Source organism: Phalangium opilio, unplaced genomic scaffold (assembly GCF_054372755.1).
Source record: "Phalangium opilio isolate 3A_F unplaced genomic scaffold, DU_Popi_V2 ptg000217l_1, whole genome shotgun sequence".
Taxonomy (NCBI): domain Eukaryota; kingdom Metazoa; phylum Arthropoda; class Arachnida; order Opiliones; family Phalangiidae; genus Phalangium; species Phalangium opilio.
Genome location: NW_028324218.1, coordinates 8,159,439 through 8,179,198, shown reverse-complemented (window position 1 = coordinate 8,179,198; position 19,760 = coordinate 8,159,439). Strand labels below are relative to the sequence as shown.

Genomic DNA, 19,760 nt, shown 5'->3' with positions numbered 1-19,760 from the left:
CACGAATTAGGGATATTAGAGCATTGAGAGCCGGTATTACTGCTGCGTTTGAGCAATCAACGGGATTGCAACCACTGGGACACGTCATTTGTGAAGTATTGGGGTCAGAAGTTGGGGTAGTCATGGATGTAAAAGATCCATATGAAGACGTTGATGAAGGCGTTGGATTTGGCGTTAAAGACTGGTCTGCTGTTGGTGAAGTCATTGATGTAGAAGGTTGAACTGGGGTTGACGTTGACGTAGTAGATTGATCTGTGCTGGACGAACTGGGAGGAAGAAGAGGTGTAGTTGAAGTCGCCGAAGGTGTTGTGGAATCTGTCCCAGAGTTCGTGGCCGAAGTTGTGATAGTCGTATAGTAGGTCGTGGCAGTGACAGATGGTAAGGTATGAGTAGGGAAAGGGAAAGACGGAGGAATCAGTGTAGGCGGGTGCAATGACGGATGGACCAAGTTGGTTTTGTCCACCAATGTAGGAGCATTAAGTCTCGGGGCTTGTAAAGAAGCTGGAGATATTGAAATTGTGGATTTATCGTTTGAAGATGTACCAGTCTCGGAGAAAGATGTTGATAATGTCGGCGTACTAGTATCGGTTGAATCAGGTTCAGGTTCACCATAACCGTAATCACCTTTACTAATCGTGACACCTAATTTTTTAAAAATGTATGTTATGGGAAGCCTGTTAGTAAATTTTAATTTTGTGGACCTACAGACAGTTTTTTTTTTTCAAATTAGCTTATAAAATGATTCAAAGATAATTGTAGCTGTTTTACAACTAAAATGATCTTAATCACTACGCGATTGTCTTTAGCCTGCTGGTAAAAGTAAAAAAACTTTAGCGTGGTGTTCCAAAAGGGATGGTAACACCGAAGTACAGTTGATTCTATGGGCGATTTTCAATTGAATATGTTGTAACACATTTTACCCTGAGGGCCACTATTTACAAGTTATCAATTTAGTGTTTTAGAGATGACTCCTTATATTTAATTAAGAAACTGAAAACTATGCTATTATAATTAAAGGGCCAATAATAAAACACTCTAATCATAACTTGACTCCAATTCGCCCGTCAACAACCAAAAAGCTACGTAAATTCACTTTTGGGCAAATATTATATTTTTTATATTATGAACACAAAATTGACTTAGTCTTACATTATGTTCAGATGAAATTAATAAATAAATAATAGTTACCATCCATTACAAGAAAAACCAAACACAGTATCGTATATGCTATGCGAGCCATAAGTATTTTCTAAATGTGATGCCGTTATTTCCAGTAAACCTGTGCTTAACAAACCAATTGTAGTGATTTGAGGTTCAACCAAAAATTTCACGTATATTTTATCGAACTAGAGCGTGTCCTTGTTTCTGGTGTTTGAGGCCATTACAGCGTCGAAATTCAGAGCAGGCCATCGTGCCGTTGGTCAGGAATACATACAGCCAACCGGAATCATTGTGTAGCCATTTTCGTAACGCATCTAAAGGGATTTTGTGGGAAGAGTTAGACTAATCATTTTGTATGACCAATTTTACCTCCCGTGTCGAAATTATGAGGCATGACGGGATACTCAAGCCCGTCCGCAAAACCCGCATATAAATTAACATGAGAGATATGGGGGCACAATGATTCTTATTGCTGGATACGAATAATATTAATTAATCTAGCTGTATTTCGTGTCCATAACACACAGTGGTCTATATTTCAATGGGTCACGATTTCAATACATAGATAGGTGGTAGCTAGCCCCTATGCGACAGCTAACCGACAGCGCCCTAAACTAAGTATTACCATTAACCTCAGAAAGTTCTGATGGAAAGGAGAAACCGGGTAAGACCGCGGAGGAAAGTGTGACATTAAGACTTCAGAATAGGAAGTACTTCAAAAACTCGAGGTTGTGATGTACTGTCTTACTACTCCTAAACGGTGACTTAAACCACGAACGCTTGATCTCTAAAGGGACCCGAAAACGACCGTCTTCCACTGTACAAACCGAATCCTCTCTACCATAGCATCGGGGGAAGGGATGGGGGCTGTAAATTTGGGAACACTCAAGGCCATTCGGTCCTTTTTGACTCTTCATAAACCTCTTGAAAAAAAAAAATTTAAACCACCTTGGCCATACCCATTTTTTTTATTAATTTTTTTACAAAGCAAACTTGCTATAGAGAAACATTTATCCCGTTCACCAGTCCCTTTAGAGATTTAGCGTTCATGCTTAACCCTAACCTGAACCTTGAAATCTCGCCTAAAATTTGCCTTACTCCATGGTACTATACAATAATGGCTGTCTAAATAGGTATAGCACACTTTCAGCAGTTATGATTAAGTCATGTTGCTCCCTTCATCCATGAAATTTCAGTACATAATCTGTGTTTAGTTCATGATTTCGAGATTATTCGTTGACTTTAATGCTGGTAAGAAATGAATTTGTAAGGTTAATGCTTAATGAAACTTTATTTTGATTAAAATAGTGGTACACACAAAATTTGTTAACAACAGTAATTATTAAAATAAGCCATAGTATTATAAGAGTTTTAGAGAATTGTCAATGAGGAGTGGAAATTTTCACCATAGCCATTTCGAATTGTAGACAATCTGAGAGAAAATTTTATCGTACACCAAGTGCTGCTGGAAGTCCGAGAAATCCTGGACTCGTTGGAGTGGGCTCGGCCATTGTAATGGGACATCCGGTTATTTGCATTAAGAGTGTTTCAATTAATGTAACTAACTGTTGAATAGTTTCCGATCTATAAAAAAGAGATAAAGAATACTAAGTTTGCCTTCAGCTTCTTGACTCAACTAAGTAAACAAGCAAGTCTTGAGCTGATTTTTTTTATGACGTGAATAGACGATGGTATTGTTGGTAATCGAAAATCAATGCCAAAAAAAATGGGTACGTTCAGTAACGAAAATCTCAAAGAAATCGCTGTTTTCTTGATGTTCGATTTATGGGCTCGAGACGTCACAGTGACGTAAAAGGTTGTTGAACGGAAAAGTGACATTTTGAAGTTAGCGGGGTTTTCGAAAATGGAGTTGGGGGAAACACTGGTCCTCAAAGCTTTACGAATGTCTCTTTTCAATTATTGACGAGCTCGCAAATAATGAAATTGTTTGGTAGATTTGAATGGTAGAAGTAGTTTTGTAAAGAAAACTAATACAATTACTGTAGGAATAACATTATTGGAATTTAATTTTTAAATCCCCGTGCCAACTTTTCAATAGTCAAGCGCTACGTCACGCCATCAAAAAAACCATATTGATAAGATGGTTTTTTTGATGGGCAAGCGCTAAGCATCACGACGTCAAAACCGGAAACGCGAAAAAGCGTACAGTAGTGAAAATTTGACATCGCTTAGTAAGCGCTGTCATCAAAGAGGGTTACTGAACGTACCCAATGGCTTCTCAGAAGAATCAATTGAAGTGTCTTATAAATTCCAGTCTTAAAACTAAACAAGTCTGTTGGTATAGTACTTACGTTCCTAACACTGAAAATAAGATCTGTCCAAGTGATGGGTTCAAATTGACAAGTGCTTGATTGACTGAAAAAACTACACCATTTGTAGGACACGTACAATCCATAGGTGCGCTACCTAATGTTTCACAAGAAAGAAAATCGAAATGGAATTATGGTTTAGTCATACTTTTATGGCATGTTATAACGTTGCACTATTTCAAAGGCATTTTAGTATCGAAATTTTGGCAGTCAATGGGATGCTTAAGACCTTAGAAAATCCGTTCGTTTTATTTTGGAGGAAAAAAGGTGAGATGGAGTTGTTATATCCATACCTATAACTTTACCTTTATACTATCATCTACGGCAACGAATTTCTCCCACAATCCTAAGCGTTCCGGTAGGGTCGTGTCAGCGACCAAGTCGGCAGCCCTCTGCTACGACCCTACCTAACCGCAAGGTATAATGGGTATATAACTTTCATTACTGCAGATCGACCATCGTTATCGCCTCTCCATCTCACCTCCAAATAACCAGTTACTCAGAATTATCACATTTTTTTGTTCTAAAGACATCGCGCTTGATCTTTAAGCGGTATTTCCTTTAAATTAACTTCAAAATTAAGTTTTATGACGTCATGATTGGAATCTAATGTTTTTCTTTCAATTGTATGCTTTGAAGTTTCGTTTAAACCAAGATCTCTTCTTGTTTAAACTTAGCTATCAAGGTTTCTTAAACCTTATAATTAATTAGATATTCTGACAACACTTAATAACTTGCTTATCAAACTTAAATGAAATAAAAGCCCATATATAAAGACAAAGTTTAGTAGCTTATAGTTGGATAACCCTTCTTTTTGCTTTTGCTATATATTCTCTAAATGAATATCTTATTTTAAAAGAAAATTTAATACAATACCTGAATCCGGACATGGGCACATAGCTGGGCTAGCCGTAGTTGTAGGAGCAGTGTCTGGCGGTGCAGTGGTGGTGACGGGACTTGGGTATGAAACTGTTCCTCGTTTTATCATACTACGGTATTTGTTCGATTTACTCGCCCGTGAAACAGCTAAAATATTTTTAGTGCAAGTTTTATTAGAGCCATTCCATAAACCATTCTTCCCCAACTAGTATCACCCATCTTTATTTTTAATTGACCATGGAGGAATTTTTATATGATCAGAAATCAATTAACTGTATTGTGGTGTGAAATGCCTATTAAGTTTTGATGCTGAAATATTTTAGTGCCTAGCCCTGAAAAAATAATCTTTTAAGAATAATAACAAAACGATGAATAGACCCTGTTCAAAGTTGTGGTAAAAGTTAGGAGTTTGTTTGACCACCGTATTTTCATGGGAAAGAACATTGCTGTGTATGTAGACATCAAAGACGTTAGATAAACCAAAGAAATCTTGAGGACTGGTAACGCTGAAGCCTTATCTACGCTTTTGCATCCGCATACCGTTCCGATGTTCTATCCTAAAGGCCAAGTTTAAGCGAAAAGGGTTCGAGAGAACTGAAAACCGAGCATCGAGACTAACAATTGAGCGACAGCGCTGATTTTCCAGTCCTCGCTGCATGGGAAATAGTTTGAGGGGTTCTAGCTAACTGCAAGATGTCCAGTGCTGTTCTAACGAACAGAAGGTAAATAATGGACGAATTTCCCGTCAGAGAGGTGCAAAAATTTGGAAAGCAGAAATAGGGACTCTCTATTGTTTAACTTCAGTTGGCTGGAACCCGTTCTACACGGCTTTAAATTAGCTAGAACCGCACAAAATATTCCTCGAAAATCGGTACGGTCCCCTGTTGTTAGTTTTGAAGCTCAGTTTTTAGTTTGCTAGAACTCTTGTCGTTACAGCTCGTCATTTAACCCTATATCAAGCCGGGTATTACGTTACCGCTTTTCTGAACTAAAATTCGCTTCACAATTCACGCGCTTTTACGTCTTCTCATAGAGATTAAGAGATCAAAGTACTTTTTACCACAAATTCATATTTTACAATATTTAGATTAAAAACTTAGTTGGTATTGTCGAGGCATAGTACTATTTACAAAAATATTTGGAAGAAAACTTACAATCAGAGTTCATAGCCATAACGATGAACACCAAACAGACGCTTCTGAATAGATGCATATTGAATAGTATACTCCAGAAGTGTTTCGCACAATACAAGATGAACAACTGTTAGCTTGTTGAAAATACTGTCCGCGCAACTAAGCTTTTATACAAAAATTGTTCACACTTTTGAACCATCACTCATAGCTTACACGGAAAATTCACACGCCTCTTTCGAGTTATCTAAAAACATATCTAGGACACTTAACCCACAAGCCAAAATCCAATTATATTTCGATTTTTTTTGACCTGGTTCCAATACGTTCCATGATTCTGACAATACCGGATGTACGTTATATTCTATAGGCCATGAGTTTAGTCATTTGGTGTTCGACTTTCTAAGAGAACGATCGACTGCTAATAGATCCTGAAGCAATGGGCCAACGGTGCCGACTTGCAGTGGGATAATTTTACTCACTATTATTCATTATTGTGCCATGATTCCTTAGAAATTTACCCAAAGATCCCTGATATGGTGAAAGGGATTCAACGATTCGTAATTTTTCGGTATCGGCCGGTTTGATGCATCGGTCTCTAAAAAATCGGCCGAAGCCCCAAGGTAATAAATTTTAGGAATTAATCTATGCGTGGTACTTGTCAAAAACGTTGAAGAAGAACAATAATCTATCTGGTCCGGTTTCCGAGATACTATGTCATTAAGTTCAACACACATTTTGCCCATTCTTTCTGATAGAACTTGTTAGGAATTAATCTATGGGTGGTACTTGTCAAAAACGTCGAAGAACAATAATCTATCTGGTCCGGTTTCCGAGATACTATGTCATTAAGTTCTGATAGAACTTGTTTTTGATTACCACAAAATCCTGAGAAACTGCAACTTTCCACTTCTCAAATATGTACTAAATAGTTTACAAACTCAATTTCAAAGACATTTAATAAACTGACAGTCCCGTTTACGTTATTTGTTAAATTGCAAACTTGTTAGTTCCTTAATACTAGCTCAAAAGATCAGATTAGAAAAATCGGCCGATACTATTATTCGGCTAAGTGGCCGATGCATCGTTGCATCCCTACTGGGGAATCAGCGACAACGAAAAATAAATACTGCCGCGAATGCAAAGTGAAATAAATCTTTAAGAAATTTGCAAAATGAAGTATGAGACTTAATAGCATTTTAATAAAAATTTGACATCTGAACAAAATGGTAAATTTTCCACATGATAAGCCGCAATCGACAATTAATTTATCGCTAATTTTTTTAGTCCTGATTGTAATAACTTTAAGTATTTAGCATAGTTTCAAAGGAATTAGAATATAAAGCTATGGATAATTGAAAGGTTTTCCTTTTAGGCTTTATTACGAGTTCTGCTACTACAAGTTTAAGATTTGGTCGATTGAAGAAACTTCATTTAAAAACCCCACTTTTTATGTAACCCTTAATGCCATGATAATGGTGATAGCCTTAAACAATTCTGAGCCGTCACCTGTTGATTCCACTATTAATCAGACTTCGGTTTGTTTCCGTGTCACGTACAAATCAAACCTGCGAAACTCTTTTTGGGTTATTGGAGTCGGTGATACGACGCGAGCGCTACACAACACAGTTCATTCGCAGAAACAGACGGAGGCAGACCTAACTACTCATGTTCAACTAGCTTAAAATATTTATATGGACGATTTTTACTAAAATTCTAGAGGGCCGGTAGGCCCTTCTAGATAAGAACCCACACCCTCCCGTAATGTTAAAGAAATTATTCACAGATTTTAGGCTTAGCGTCCCATAGAAAAAGCATGGGATTTTTGGTGGTCCACTCCATCGAATAACTCAGAAACTGCTGCGAAGTTAAGGTTAGGAACACTTTTGAATTATCAAGCAACTATGGAATGTTGAACTTCTGAAGTTTGATTAAGAACAATTAAGTCTAAGTATTTTATTTTAATTAATTTATAAATCATGGTAAAACCGTTACATATATTACACTGTTTGCATAGCATTTGGTTCAACCTCCAACGGGTTTGTGGCGCATAGGGTAACGCATCTGCCTACGGAGCAGAAGATTGCAGGTTCGAGTCCTGGCGAGCTCGGAGTTTATTTTTACAGATCTTTTATACATCATAAAAGAAATAATCCTATGAATACAATGTTTGGATAATTGATTTTTTACGAAGTACTGGTATGTGGCGTAATGGATAACGCGTTTGCTTTCGAGACAAAACATTGCAGGTTCGAGTCTTGGAAAGCTCGTTGTCTATTTTTGATGAAGATTTTTAGTATATAGAAGGAAAAATTCTTAAATAACAAACTTTCAATGAAATGTGCGCGTGCTGGCGCATGGTTTAGAAATAACTTTTTTTTTAAACCTATACAAAAAGGTTAACTGAACTTTACACTGAGATATGTGCCTTTGCTAGAGTATTGCTTTAAAGTTTTGTTGTGAAAAAAGTGCTCCCTCTTGGTTGCGAAACCTTGGGTCTAACTCTGAAAATTCTTTTCACGTCGTAATGTTAAGCTCCGTAGAGATTAACATTAAGAGTTAGGATTGAGTAAATATAGAAAATCCCTGACGCGGTTTTCTAAATTATGGGTCATTTAAAAATTTTATTGGACAAAGTTCCGTGTGCTGTTTTTATTTCTGGCCCAGGTCAGGATAGGTGAAACTATCTCAGGGCCGTAAAATCAGCACAGGACACTAGACATTGTCCAATAAATAAATTTAGATGTTCCATAACTTTTATTTAAAACTAAAGGGGTCACGGTTGACCAGTAAATTTTTCCGAAGTTCAAGTTTTGATGGCTAAAAAGTAGACAAGTAGATACTAGCGCCACCTGGCTACCAGCGCTGGAAAGCATCGCAAAAATAAAATGTACTGAACACAAGAAAAAAAACCGCGCTACGGTCCATAGCGGCAACTCCATAGACCTTGGCTACGGTCGAGTTTTTCCTAGAAGGAAAACGGTGGGTTTTCTTTTCTTATGTCCAGTACATTTTATTTTTCATGCGAGGCTTTCCAGCGCTGGTAACCAGGCGGCAGTAGTATCGACTTGTTTGAAAATTCCCTCCTACCAATTGTGTATAAATTTACCCCTCCCCTACCAAATTATTTAAACTTTTCCATAAAATAATGAGAGCCACTCGGTGTGATCCAATATGCTCACGAACATCTTACTGGAACATCGAATTAATGACGTTTGACAAGCATATAATTATTTTTAAAACAGATTAATACAAATTAAGGCTGAAGGAACAGATATTATATAAAAAAGACTTGGTTTGCCCAAGCCTTAAAAACAAAACGATAAGAGTTTTTCCAGTTGACTGAAGCGTGGATATTATTTTTTCTATTGAATTTTAAAAACAAACCGTATTTTACTACTCTTTAGAATTTATTTCAATCACCTGATTTTACTGCTAATGGATTAGTTTCCAATAAATTAATTCAAATAAAAAATTACTTATCTCAGATTTTTCAACAACAATTCCAATTTCCTGAAACATTTTATCGTACATTTATTATTTTGAGGGATATCGTGTAAATTTAATCAAATTGACACTTTCTTTTTAAATTTCCGAGAATTTTCCTTTCAAAAGGTTTTAAACACATCAAGTTTTCATAATGTGTCAACTAAACAGCAACTCAACCAACACTTCTAAAATCTTCCCCACAAGTACTGATATACACAGTTCAGTAATTGTGACTGTGCTTGAAGAACAAACGAACCCCTTTATCAAATATAAGAAAGGTAATAACAGCCCCCTTTTGTATTCGAAAAGACCGATTATAATATATTATTAATGAAAGTATTATTTGAAAATTAAAGTAAGTTCTCCCTTGAAAAGGAAAAATTTCATGATAAAATGTTTCAGGAAAATGGAATTGTTGTTGAAAAATCTGAGATAAGTAATTTTTTATTTCAATTAATTTATTGGAAACTAATCCATTAGCAGTAAAATCAGGTGATTGAAATAAATTCTAAAGAGTAGTAAAATACGGTTTGTTTTTAAAATTCAATAGAAAAAATAATATCCACGCTTCAGTCAACTGGAAAAACTCTTATCGTTTTGTTTTTAAGGCTTGGGCAAACCAAGTCTTTTTTATATAATTATATAGAGAAACGTAACTGTTGGTCGCGGTAACAAGGAAACTCTTAATCAAAATTTAGTTGATCTCTTTTATAGAGATCACATTTGACTTGACACCGAAATTGCGGAGCTCGCTTTGAAGGCTCGTTCGGGTTTTTTTATTTATATTTTATTTAAGTTTCTCTTTTCAAAGCAAAATCCAATTTGTTGTTGTTTTTTTTTCATAGAATTTTCTACATAGTTTAAGCCATAATAGTATTATGTATGAACGTTTTTAGTCCTATATTTTCCTATAAAAACACTTTTAGTCCTATAATTCCAGAAAAAAAATCCCATTTTCCCAACGAGGAATTTAAATTTTTGGCTTGGCTCTCTGAAAGTAGTAAATCAGGGATAGATTTAATTTTAGAAGTAGGAATGGAGAACGTTTAGTATTTACTTCAGTCAGACTCATAGCCCAGTATAGAGCCCCTTCCTCCAGCACGTAACGAAAAGTTCAAATTATCTTATTGGCTCACTTAAACTACGTATTGATGACGTTGCTGACGGGAACGGCGAAAAATACGTAATTCATTTCTACCTCTGTCGCTATGGCCCGCCTCTTCTTTCTTAACCCCCCGTCCCGTGGAAGGGGCCGGGACTTTGACGCGCGCCCACATTACTCTGTTCTTCATTCCTACTTCTAAGATTACATCTATCCCTGAGTAAATATATAATATTTTTGAAAATTCATCTTAAAATTAATAAAAAGTCGACTCAGAATATGCATAGAGAATTTATTATATTTTACATATTTGAATACCGAAAATGAAACGTTTATTTATCCAAAAACCGTATTAAATAAACTGGCAAATCCTGGTTGACCCTCTCCTTGCGCTATTTCAACTGGGCAGCCAGTTACGTAAAATATTGTTACCGCCAATAGTTGATTCACGGCGTTTACCACGACGTTGCTGTCAATGATATAATATACAGAGGTTGAAATATATTAATTACATCATCAAATCAATAGTTTACAAGACACATTTCACAAGTATGACACTTCTTATACTTAGCAATGTTGTGGCTTTACTGAGCCAGAACAACTCGTAATTGGTACTAAGCCTTTTACAGCGCTTTTTGAGCTTGGCGAATCCCTCGGTAACCAGTGTCACTTTCGAAAATGTCTCGTAAATATTATGATGGTTTGAACTTACTCTCCTAATAAGCCAAGTAAAACTTGTCCAAGAGGTAAATTGAGCGCAGCCAAAAGTTGCGAGAGAGATGGAAGAACGTAGTCAGAAGGACAAGTGCAATCTTTGAACCAGAGAAATTAAAAATTATGAAATTGTTGAATCCAGCATTTGTAGAACTAAATATTTTTCTTAAGGTCTTTTCAGACGGACGATACAACTATTGGATTCATTTAGATGAATTAGCTTGAGCTTAGTAAACTAGCAAAAGTTGGACAAGTTGCATCACTAAGTTAAAAATTGATCACTGACCAGCTTTTGTTGGCTCAACTTTTTGACTTATCTAGTTGAGTCAAAAGTTGTATCGCCTGAAAAGACCTAAAGTTCAATATAATTGTCTGTTTGAACTTCGAATGGGACAGATGTTAATTTTCAGTTATTTTCTTTGAGTTCAATTTCATATAAAGAAAAAATTGTTTTAGGAAAAGGCTCACGCTCAAGAAAGAATTGTTATATAGTATCAAGTCTTTCATTTGTTAGTTATAAAATTTATACTATATTTTTTTTTTGCTGTTTTGAAATGTGAATTAAGAGATATAAATAGGCCTATATTATAAGTATAAAATATTAAAACTGTGCACTATTCGTCATAAGGTGTATATAAAATCGTGATACATTTCCTATGAATTCGTAATTAGAAAGAATACTTTTTAAAGCTAATACTATCAATACCTTCACAATACTGAAAACGGACCATAAGTTCAATAAGTTATATATAGATGTCACTAGTGAAACCTAAACTGAACTGACTTCATTATCGAAGTCTATTTAGCTATTAAGAAAAGATTTTTAAAGAGTTTATAAATTCCTCAATCTCGAAATAGTACCTTTAGATTAATGAATTATATCCTTAGCATTAAGTTTATTTACTGTGTTCTTTTTAATGAAAAATAAACTTACCTGATTGCTGTGGTCCAGTAACAGGTGGAATAGATGTAGGTGGATTCGAAGGTGCTGCGGGCGTAGCTGGTGCGGCCGTAGTTGTTGGGGGCATGGTTGTTGTGGGAGGCATGGTTGTTGTGGGAGGCATGGTTGTTGTGGGAGGCATGGTTGTTGTAGGAGGCATAGTTGTTGTGGGGGGCATAGGACCGTAACCACCTGGACTTCGTTTCATTATTTCATGGAGGGAATTTTTACTCCCTTTTGAAGCTAAAAGTTAAGGGAATGAAGAGCAATTTGAAAATTACTTTTTTTCGTTTAAACGTTTAAAGAACGTTATATTTTTCTAAAACTAGAACCGGCTGTCAACTAAACTATATACCTTATTGGTGAATGCCATTGTTCTAGAACAAAGACATAAAATTGGGGAAACCAAGCTATTATCCTTATGATCATAACTACCTAATGCATAAGGGTTTGTTGCAGATTCAAGAAGTGATATCTAATTTATTAGGGAGAAGGTATAAATTCGCCACAGTTCCAGCTTTATCTCCAGTCCAAACGTAGGTCCAGAGTTAATCCCCGCCTCTAAATTACAACCAGCATCTTATTGGTTCTTGAAAACTCATTTCAGCGCGACGCGAATGACGAAAATTACGTATTTTCCTACTGAGGAGAGACGAAATAGCCCGGGGCCTCCTTTTACGTCCCCCCTTGTATTTTGAAAGGGGGACTGGGACTATGGCGCGCAAATACTTATGCATGATACCTTCTCCCTAATAAACTAGATATCACTTCTTGGCAGAGACTTACAATACCGGCATTCAGGGGCGTTCCGAAGGCCCTAGGTTTTGGGGGGGAGCCCACCTAATTTTGCCAACTACAAACCAAAAATTTCCCAAGCGACACGTAGTAATGTAGTATCATGTTACTCTGTTTCGTAAAATAGTTTTGAAATGAAAATCACTGACTAAATTTATGAAATTTCCCCGACCAAATTTTTAAATTTCCTTGACTAAATTTATCAACTTTCCCTGACTAAATTTATCAAATTTTCCCGACTAAATTCATCAAATTTCCCCGACTAAATTTATCAAATATCCCCGACTAAAATTTATCAAATATCCCCGACTAAAATTTATCAAATATCCCCGACTAAAATTTATCAAATATCCCCGACTAAAATTTATCAAATATCCCCGACTAAAATTTATCAAATATCCCCGACTAAAATTTATCAAAATTTCCCTGACTAAATTCATCAAGTTTCCCTGATCAAATTCATCAAGTTTCCCTGATCAAATTCATCAAGTTTCCCTGATCAAATTCATCAAGTTTCCCTGATCAAATTCATCAAGTTTCCCTGATCAAATTCATCAAGTTTCCCTGATCAAATTCATCAAGTTTCCCTGATCAAATTCATCAAGTTTCCCTGATCAAATTCATCAAGTTTCCCTGACCATTTGCAATAACTCACATGGCGAACATATACTTTGAAACTAGTTATTATATAAAATTGTTGAAAATATAGGATAATAATTTACTAGTAAGTGAAAAAGTGACTAATTATTTTGAAAATAGTGAACTGAAAGTAACTAAAAGTTACTAAATGAAGGTACATAAAAGAGCTGGGTCGTGTAAAATCTTACTATGCTTCCAACACTCATTCAAAGCAAATCACTTCACTGATTCCTTAATTCGAACTTCTGTTTGTAATTAAAGACGTTAAAAAAGTGTGTCTTGTAATGAACCACCGTCTATAAGTTGATATAATGAGATCAAATGCTCCCTCGTACAATGAATATTGTAAAATGACTTGAATCATTTTGACAAGAGTCATTATTGTTATAGATATAAGAATTCTATTTTGTTTGAATAAAATCCCATTAAAGTTATATTCGGAGCGAGCGAAGCGAGCTCCGTGATTTTTGGGCTCTGCTCAAATCTCTGATTCCGGTCACTCTGATACTGTTTTCCAGAATTTCAATTTCACTCCAAAATATTTTTCCCTGACATTTCCCTGGCCTTTTAGGTCCATTTTCAATTTCCCTGAGCTTCATTTTGCCAAGTGAGCGTCAATTTGCCAACTCGACAAAATTTTAGGGGGGAGAGCCTCCCCCCCTGTCCCCCCCATGGGATCGCCCCTGCCGGCATTGTCCATTCAAGTAATAGGCCTACATAAAGGGACTTCTGTTTCAAACGCAACATAATCGAGGCATGCTCTAATGTGATTCTTTGGCGATCTGACACTTAAAGGAAATATCGGCTCTTGCGGCACCTCTATTTTACCTCGCCAAAGGCAGGAACCAATCGGAACACGTTTGCGAGGGTGGAGCCAAAACTATAGCCTTTTAGCGGGTCAATCAACTCCAACCCTAGAACATGGGAACATCTATTGACATTTGTTTAATCAAAATCACAGATGAGACTTGCTTTAACCATTGTGGCATAAAATCATTTTGCCTTAGTTTTCATTTAATAAATAATATCTAATTAATTCCGGAGACCTCATCCTATTAAGTAAAGCTGAAGTATACTGCTTAATGACCTGCGGTTATTGTAGACATTTTTCTCCAATATGAGAGTCAGGATTAGGCACGTTTCTTCGTCAGGAAACTACAGTCTCGTTTGTAAAAAAAGAACCTGACCGTTTCTTATACCACGTTGAATTGCGAGCGAGTTTGGGTGCTATAAATAGCTCTAACTAAAGGCAAATTGATGAAAAACTGGACTACAAAGTAAAATATGCCAATTGTTGTAGTCTCTGGCGGTCTAGTACACTTAGTTTTACTCAAAAAGGTTTAAACTCTGAGCTTCAAATTTTGGAAACTGTTTGGTAAAATTAAGGTACATGTGTAAATCAGTAATTTACGGTGGTATTTGATTAATTACCGGTAAGTTACGGACGTTAAATTACCAAATCATTTCTTTATTCACACCAATTGACTCTGCATTACCAGGGGTTGCTTCGGGTTGCTTCTACAAAGGTTTTCTCAATAAGAAGTTGGTTGGAGGGATCGTGTTTTTTTCTGGGAATCACACCGCCATTAACTTGCTTCATAGACAGTCATGTTTTATTTAGTTACGAAGTCTTAACGGGACACGGGCCCCCTCCCACTAAAAGCTCGGCAATATTACCGAAGTGTATCTCAAATATTGTTATTGTGGGCGATAAGAAGTTAAAAGTCATCCGAACTATACTTGAACATAAAATATGTAATTAGCTCGGTGTGTACAATATAAGTTTGGTGTCGGTACATGACGCTGCAACGCTTCGTACCCTTCAACAATAAGGACAATAACTAACGGTTTAGTCAAAGAGAATATTTGTAACAATGGGTCATCTTGATAATTTATGAAGTTTTCTCACCATTTGCTTGGAGAACCGTCAAAACCAAAATCATACAAACGCCGCGACTAATGTTGAAAAAATTCATCGTTGAGTTACTATCGAAGCGTAAATTATAGTAGAATTGTTATCCAATGGAAGAACTACACAAGATGCCTTAACCATGGTTCTGACTGCGGTTTTTATACTATTGCTTATGATAGTGTTAAGCGTATAGAAGAGTTCGCAAATAGCAATTTAGGTGATCGTGTATTTTATTCCCATTTATCATATACTTCTAAATAATTTCGTTTATTTCTGTAAAATTTTGTGTAAATATGTATAATTTGTTTATTGTATACTTTGAAATATTCTACTAAGTGTGTATAATCTCGTGAGTTGTGAACCAACTTTTTTTATGCACAATAAACTTCAATTTCATTCATTCATTCATCATGTGTCAGAAATAATATTATAAATGTTTCGATAAGAAAATTGAGGTTTCTATGTCGAACATGATCAGTGCGACCCTGTATGTAGTTTTTTGGGTTATTTGAAACGCTCGCTCGACCCGAGAACTAGTCCTAGCGTTTGCAATTGCAGCTTGGAATCGGAGGGAAACGGACCTACCTGCTCGTGTTCAAATAGGTCGAAGTATTCTAAGGTTGTGTAGAAAATAAACCCGGACTCTTGGTTCTTTGCATTGATCATAGGGGGATGTTCATTGAGCAATCGATTTTGAGTCGAAAATGTAATTTCTACGATATTTTGCCGTCCGGGTCATTGTTTTAGAGTTATGATTGGAGTGTTTTAGGGATGATCCCTTAATTAAATTAGAATTGGCTGCTCAGTTTCTTAATTAAATTAAAGTTTTCATCCGTGAAATACTCCAATCTTAAATTGACAACAGTGGCCAGGACGACAAAATGTTATGGAACATTTTCGACTCAAAATCGCCCAAAAGAACAACCTGCCCCCTCCCCCTAATTTTGTGGAAGACTTAACATAAATTAAAGAATTTGGGTCAGTAAGTAAAACCTTGAAAGGTTTTTAAAATTAAATATTTTTAGAACAAAAACCACATTTACGTTAAAATTTGTTAACTGGGGCTATCTATATTTATTCTTATATTTTGTGACCGAAAAAACCAAAAAAAGTAAGAAAAAAGAACTTTAGGCCTAACCTCATTCAATGCCATTTTTCCTATTTCATATTTTCTATATTTATCTATTTATCAATTCATTTTTTTGCTATTTTTAACGTAGATTCTAATATATTTTCATAGATTTTCATTTTAAATTCTCATATATTTTCCAAGATGTTCAATGTGAATTATCAATATGAGAGCTCCCCTCGAGTCTATTGTTTTATGTGAAATCTTACTCAATCGGGTTGTGTACGATACACTTTCAAGGGCCCTAGTAGGTTTGTGATGAAAATGACTTCAATGTTTAATAAAACAAAGATATTTTGTATCAAAATTTTGGTAGTGAATTTCATTTTCCTAGAATGAGTAGAAAACTTCAATTCGAAATAAAACTAACTAAGCTTCTTTGAACCACGCCTTTCACGCTCAGTCACGTGCCTATGACATATTTCAAATACTGTTTTACCTTCCCGTCGATGCCTTCTTTACAGACCCATTAAATAAATAAGTTAAATTCCAATTTTAATGCTGAACGTATTCATTTATTTTCAAAAAGAATACAGTATATTGAGACTTGGTCAGAACAAAAATATATAATTCGTGAAGGCCAATTATTATAGTTTTATTGGGAGTCCTAATCCCTGAGTTAAAGTCAGAACTGTGCCGGTCTGACCCATACCCATCGCCTGCGTAACTTTGCATCCAGTAAGTTGGAATATTAACTGGAATTGAGCATCATTAACAGCATTAACAAGATCGTTGCTGAAAAAGACAATTAACAACATGAGATTAGAAATATATACAGTGAAATGTTTACCCCTTCTGATATATGACGGTACTTGTAAACTATTCCTGTCAATTTTTCGTGGATGTTTTGGAAATTATTGCGTAAAATTTACTTACTCTCCCAACAATGCAAATAGAATATCTCCTAAAGATGGATTCAGATTGGCGATAGCGGTTATGAGTGACGGGAGTACGAAATCGGTGGGACACGAGCAATCTGATGGAAAAACGGAAATACTTATGGCATATTTTAACAATCAAGATTATATATACTATTAATTCCAGATAAAACTTAAGCGAAAGTAGGTAAGAGATATTTAAAATGCAGAAATATACAGTTTTTATAATCTATCATTCTAAGTATCACATTATCATAAGTTCATATTCCATACGTTTGTCACTTGTTAATGGGAGTTTGTCATGAAGTGATGTAGGTGAAACTTAACAGATTATCGTAAAGCGACGCCTGGTAAGACGCTGTCAAGGGTTTAGTACAAACTAAATAGGAAGATGGACTGCAAAACCGAGTGTAGTCAATTCTCGCGTCGTTCTCGAATAAGCTATCAGTAATTTTCGCCATTAAGTATATTTAGTGTCATACTTATGGAACGTATCTTATGGTTCAAGTAAAAAGTTTGGGCCAGTGCTTTTGAATTTTGACACTTTTTTGCATTTGAAGTAAAAATGTCTTAAAGCTATATTAAACTTTATGTGGTGTTAAGTAGGAAAAAATTGCCAATTCATATTGAAAAATAAAAGATAAATACAAGATAGGTACTAGACTAAGATAAGTTATCGTTTATATCATCTTACCCAACTGGGGCATTGGCATTGGAGTCATTGGAGACATCGTAGGGGTCATCGGGGCGGCCGTTGTCGTTGGCATTGGCGTTGGCATTGGAGTCGTGGCTGGAGTGTCGTATCCTCCCGGACTTCTTTTCATTAGTTTACGACGAGGAGTGGCTAAAACAGAAGAGATTTAAAAATAGAAATATAATTTTCCTTTTTGCTCAAGAAATTCTATTATTAGGGAATTATTCTTAATCTTTATACAGAATTCTATGAAACATTTATGTCCAACAGTGCCTTTGAAACTTGAACACTTGTAGACTATTCCAGACTGCAATTTTTTATTTGAAATCATTCGATCAATAGCTGGCCTTAAAACAACCCATGAGTATTCAAATTCTGTAGTAAATATCCCTTTTGAGCAACCAAATAAGCGTATAAAACTCTGCCTTTAATTTCACGACTGCACTGTAAGTCGTTCTGTTGGTTAAGATATCCCATTTTTACTCGTGCCCCCCTCGCACGAGTATTGCTCCCGGTTTTTCAAGGTCTCTCTCGCATAGCTTTGGCAATGCATGGCGACAGGAATACCACGTGTTCGGGGCTCTTCATCCCCGTCCAGCCATGGAAATAAGACAGGTTTACAGGTCCAAAACCACTTTATTAATTACTCAGACTAGTTTTTTTATTCAAAAACCGAGGGTCACGAGTCCTAGGGACTTGTTTATTATTTCTAAACTTTGATAAATATTGAAAGGGGACCAGTTTATTAATTCAAGGTTTTTTTTTCCAAATTTCGACTCCTTTCTCATTGCAAGGAGTCTTAATCTTGTTTCGTAATAGATAGTTTTCACTCATGGAGGATTCATACCATTTACACCAGGAGGCCGGGCTATCTGGAGTACAAAAGCAGACGGGTTTTTGTCCTCCAGATAGCCCGGCTTCCTGGTGCAAATGGTATTAATCCTCCATGTCTGAAAACTATCTATTATCTCTACTCCTAGTCGTAGTGTCAGGTTAGTAGTAATCAGTACAGCGTTGCAAAACGTACGATAATTATAGTACAATGCGATAATTTTAAGAGTTACTATAATTATGACGCTGTACTAGCAGGCTAAATTCGATAATTCGGCTACGGCGTACGATAATTGTACGATAATTTAGCGGGAAATCTAACTAATCTGGGCACAAAAGGCTCGCTAGAGGAAGAAAAAATAATTGTACGATAATTTAGCGGGAAATCTAACTAATCTGGGCACAAAAGGGGACCGTCCATAAACTACGTCACGCAAAAAATGGCATTTTCTGACCCCCCCGTCCCCCCTGATCACACTTTGTCACGTTTTCTAAGACCCCTCCCCTGAAAACCACGTCACATTTCTTTAACCCCCCCCCCCAACGGACTATTATTTGTCTTAATTTACCCATTTAATTTGATTAATTTAAAAAGAGATTCTTTCTTCTTTTCCACTTAGAAATTTTTTGCTCGACTTGAAAGTCAAAGTTCATTTCCGCTTTTAGCTTTTATGAATATCGTTTGCCACTGATTGAGCTTTAGAACTATGTGCTTTTTTATAACCATCCAAAATATTTAGTTAAAGGGGCACACTTAAGAGTTTTCGACATTGTCACTTGAAAACCTAGGCTAATCGAGCTTGGGATTCAGATTTTAAAAATATGCGAAAAAAACGAAACCATTTAAATCGGATGGAGGATCCGATTGTTCCTCGCTAATGCTAGTGGCGAATATACAGTGACATTAGAGAGTTTAAGCTGACACTACATTTAACAGTCCTTATGCGTACGTGTAGTTAGTTCTGCAGAGAACGGGTCTCTTAATTTTAAATGCGCTGTTTAAATTGGCTACACGTACGACTAGGTGATCATTTCTTACAATTTCTACTATTTAGGCAATGGTGGAAAAAAAGTTTTGTTAAATTATTGTAGAGGTCGTTCTCACGGTGGACTTTGAAGCGTTGTGTTTTCTCTTCT

At 36.0% G+C, this 19,760-nt stretch overlaps 2 protein-coding genes and 2 long non-coding RNA genes across 4 annotated transcripts in view; 1 reads left to right on the top strand and 3 right to left on the bottom strand.

The window, feature by feature from the left end:
* Positions 1–19,760, top strand: part of LOC149616056 (uncharacterized) — a 204,769-nt gene that overhangs the window by 2,010 nt on the left and 182,999 nt on the right. The window lies entirely within an intron of this gene.
* LOC149616067 (uncharacterized) lies at positions 2,460–3,584 on the bottom strand. The gene is made up of 2 exons (XR_016375834.1): positions 3,474–3,584; positions 2,460–2,745 (listed from the first exon to the last, which is right to left on the bottom strand). It is a non-coding gene; the product is annotated as an uncharacterized LOC149616067 (long non-coding RNA).
* Positions 10,370–11,975, bottom strand: LOC149616066 (uncharacterized). The gene is made up of 3 exons (XM_089856224.1): positions 11,740–11,975; positions 10,804–10,903; positions 10,370–10,560 (listed from the first exon to the last, which is right to left on the bottom strand). Exons 1-3 carry the CDS (start codon positions 11,951–11,953, stop codon positions 10,428–10,430), a joined length of 447 nt encoding a protein of 148 aa, XP_089712350.1. The 5' UTR covers positions 11,954–11,975; the 3' UTR covers positions 10,370–10,427.
* On the bottom strand, positions 16,716–18,236 carry LOC149616065 (uncharacterized). Its single transcript, XM_089857205.1, has 4 exons — positions 18,033–18,236; positions 17,793–17,942; positions 17,097–17,196; positions 16,716–16,955 (listed from the first exon to the last, which is right to left on the bottom strand). The coding sequence occupies exons 1-4, from the start codon at positions 18,121–18,123 to the stop codon at positions 16,808–16,810; spliced, it is 489 nt and encodes a 162-aa protein (XP_089713331.1). The 5' UTR covers positions 18,124–18,236; the 3' UTR covers positions 16,716–16,807.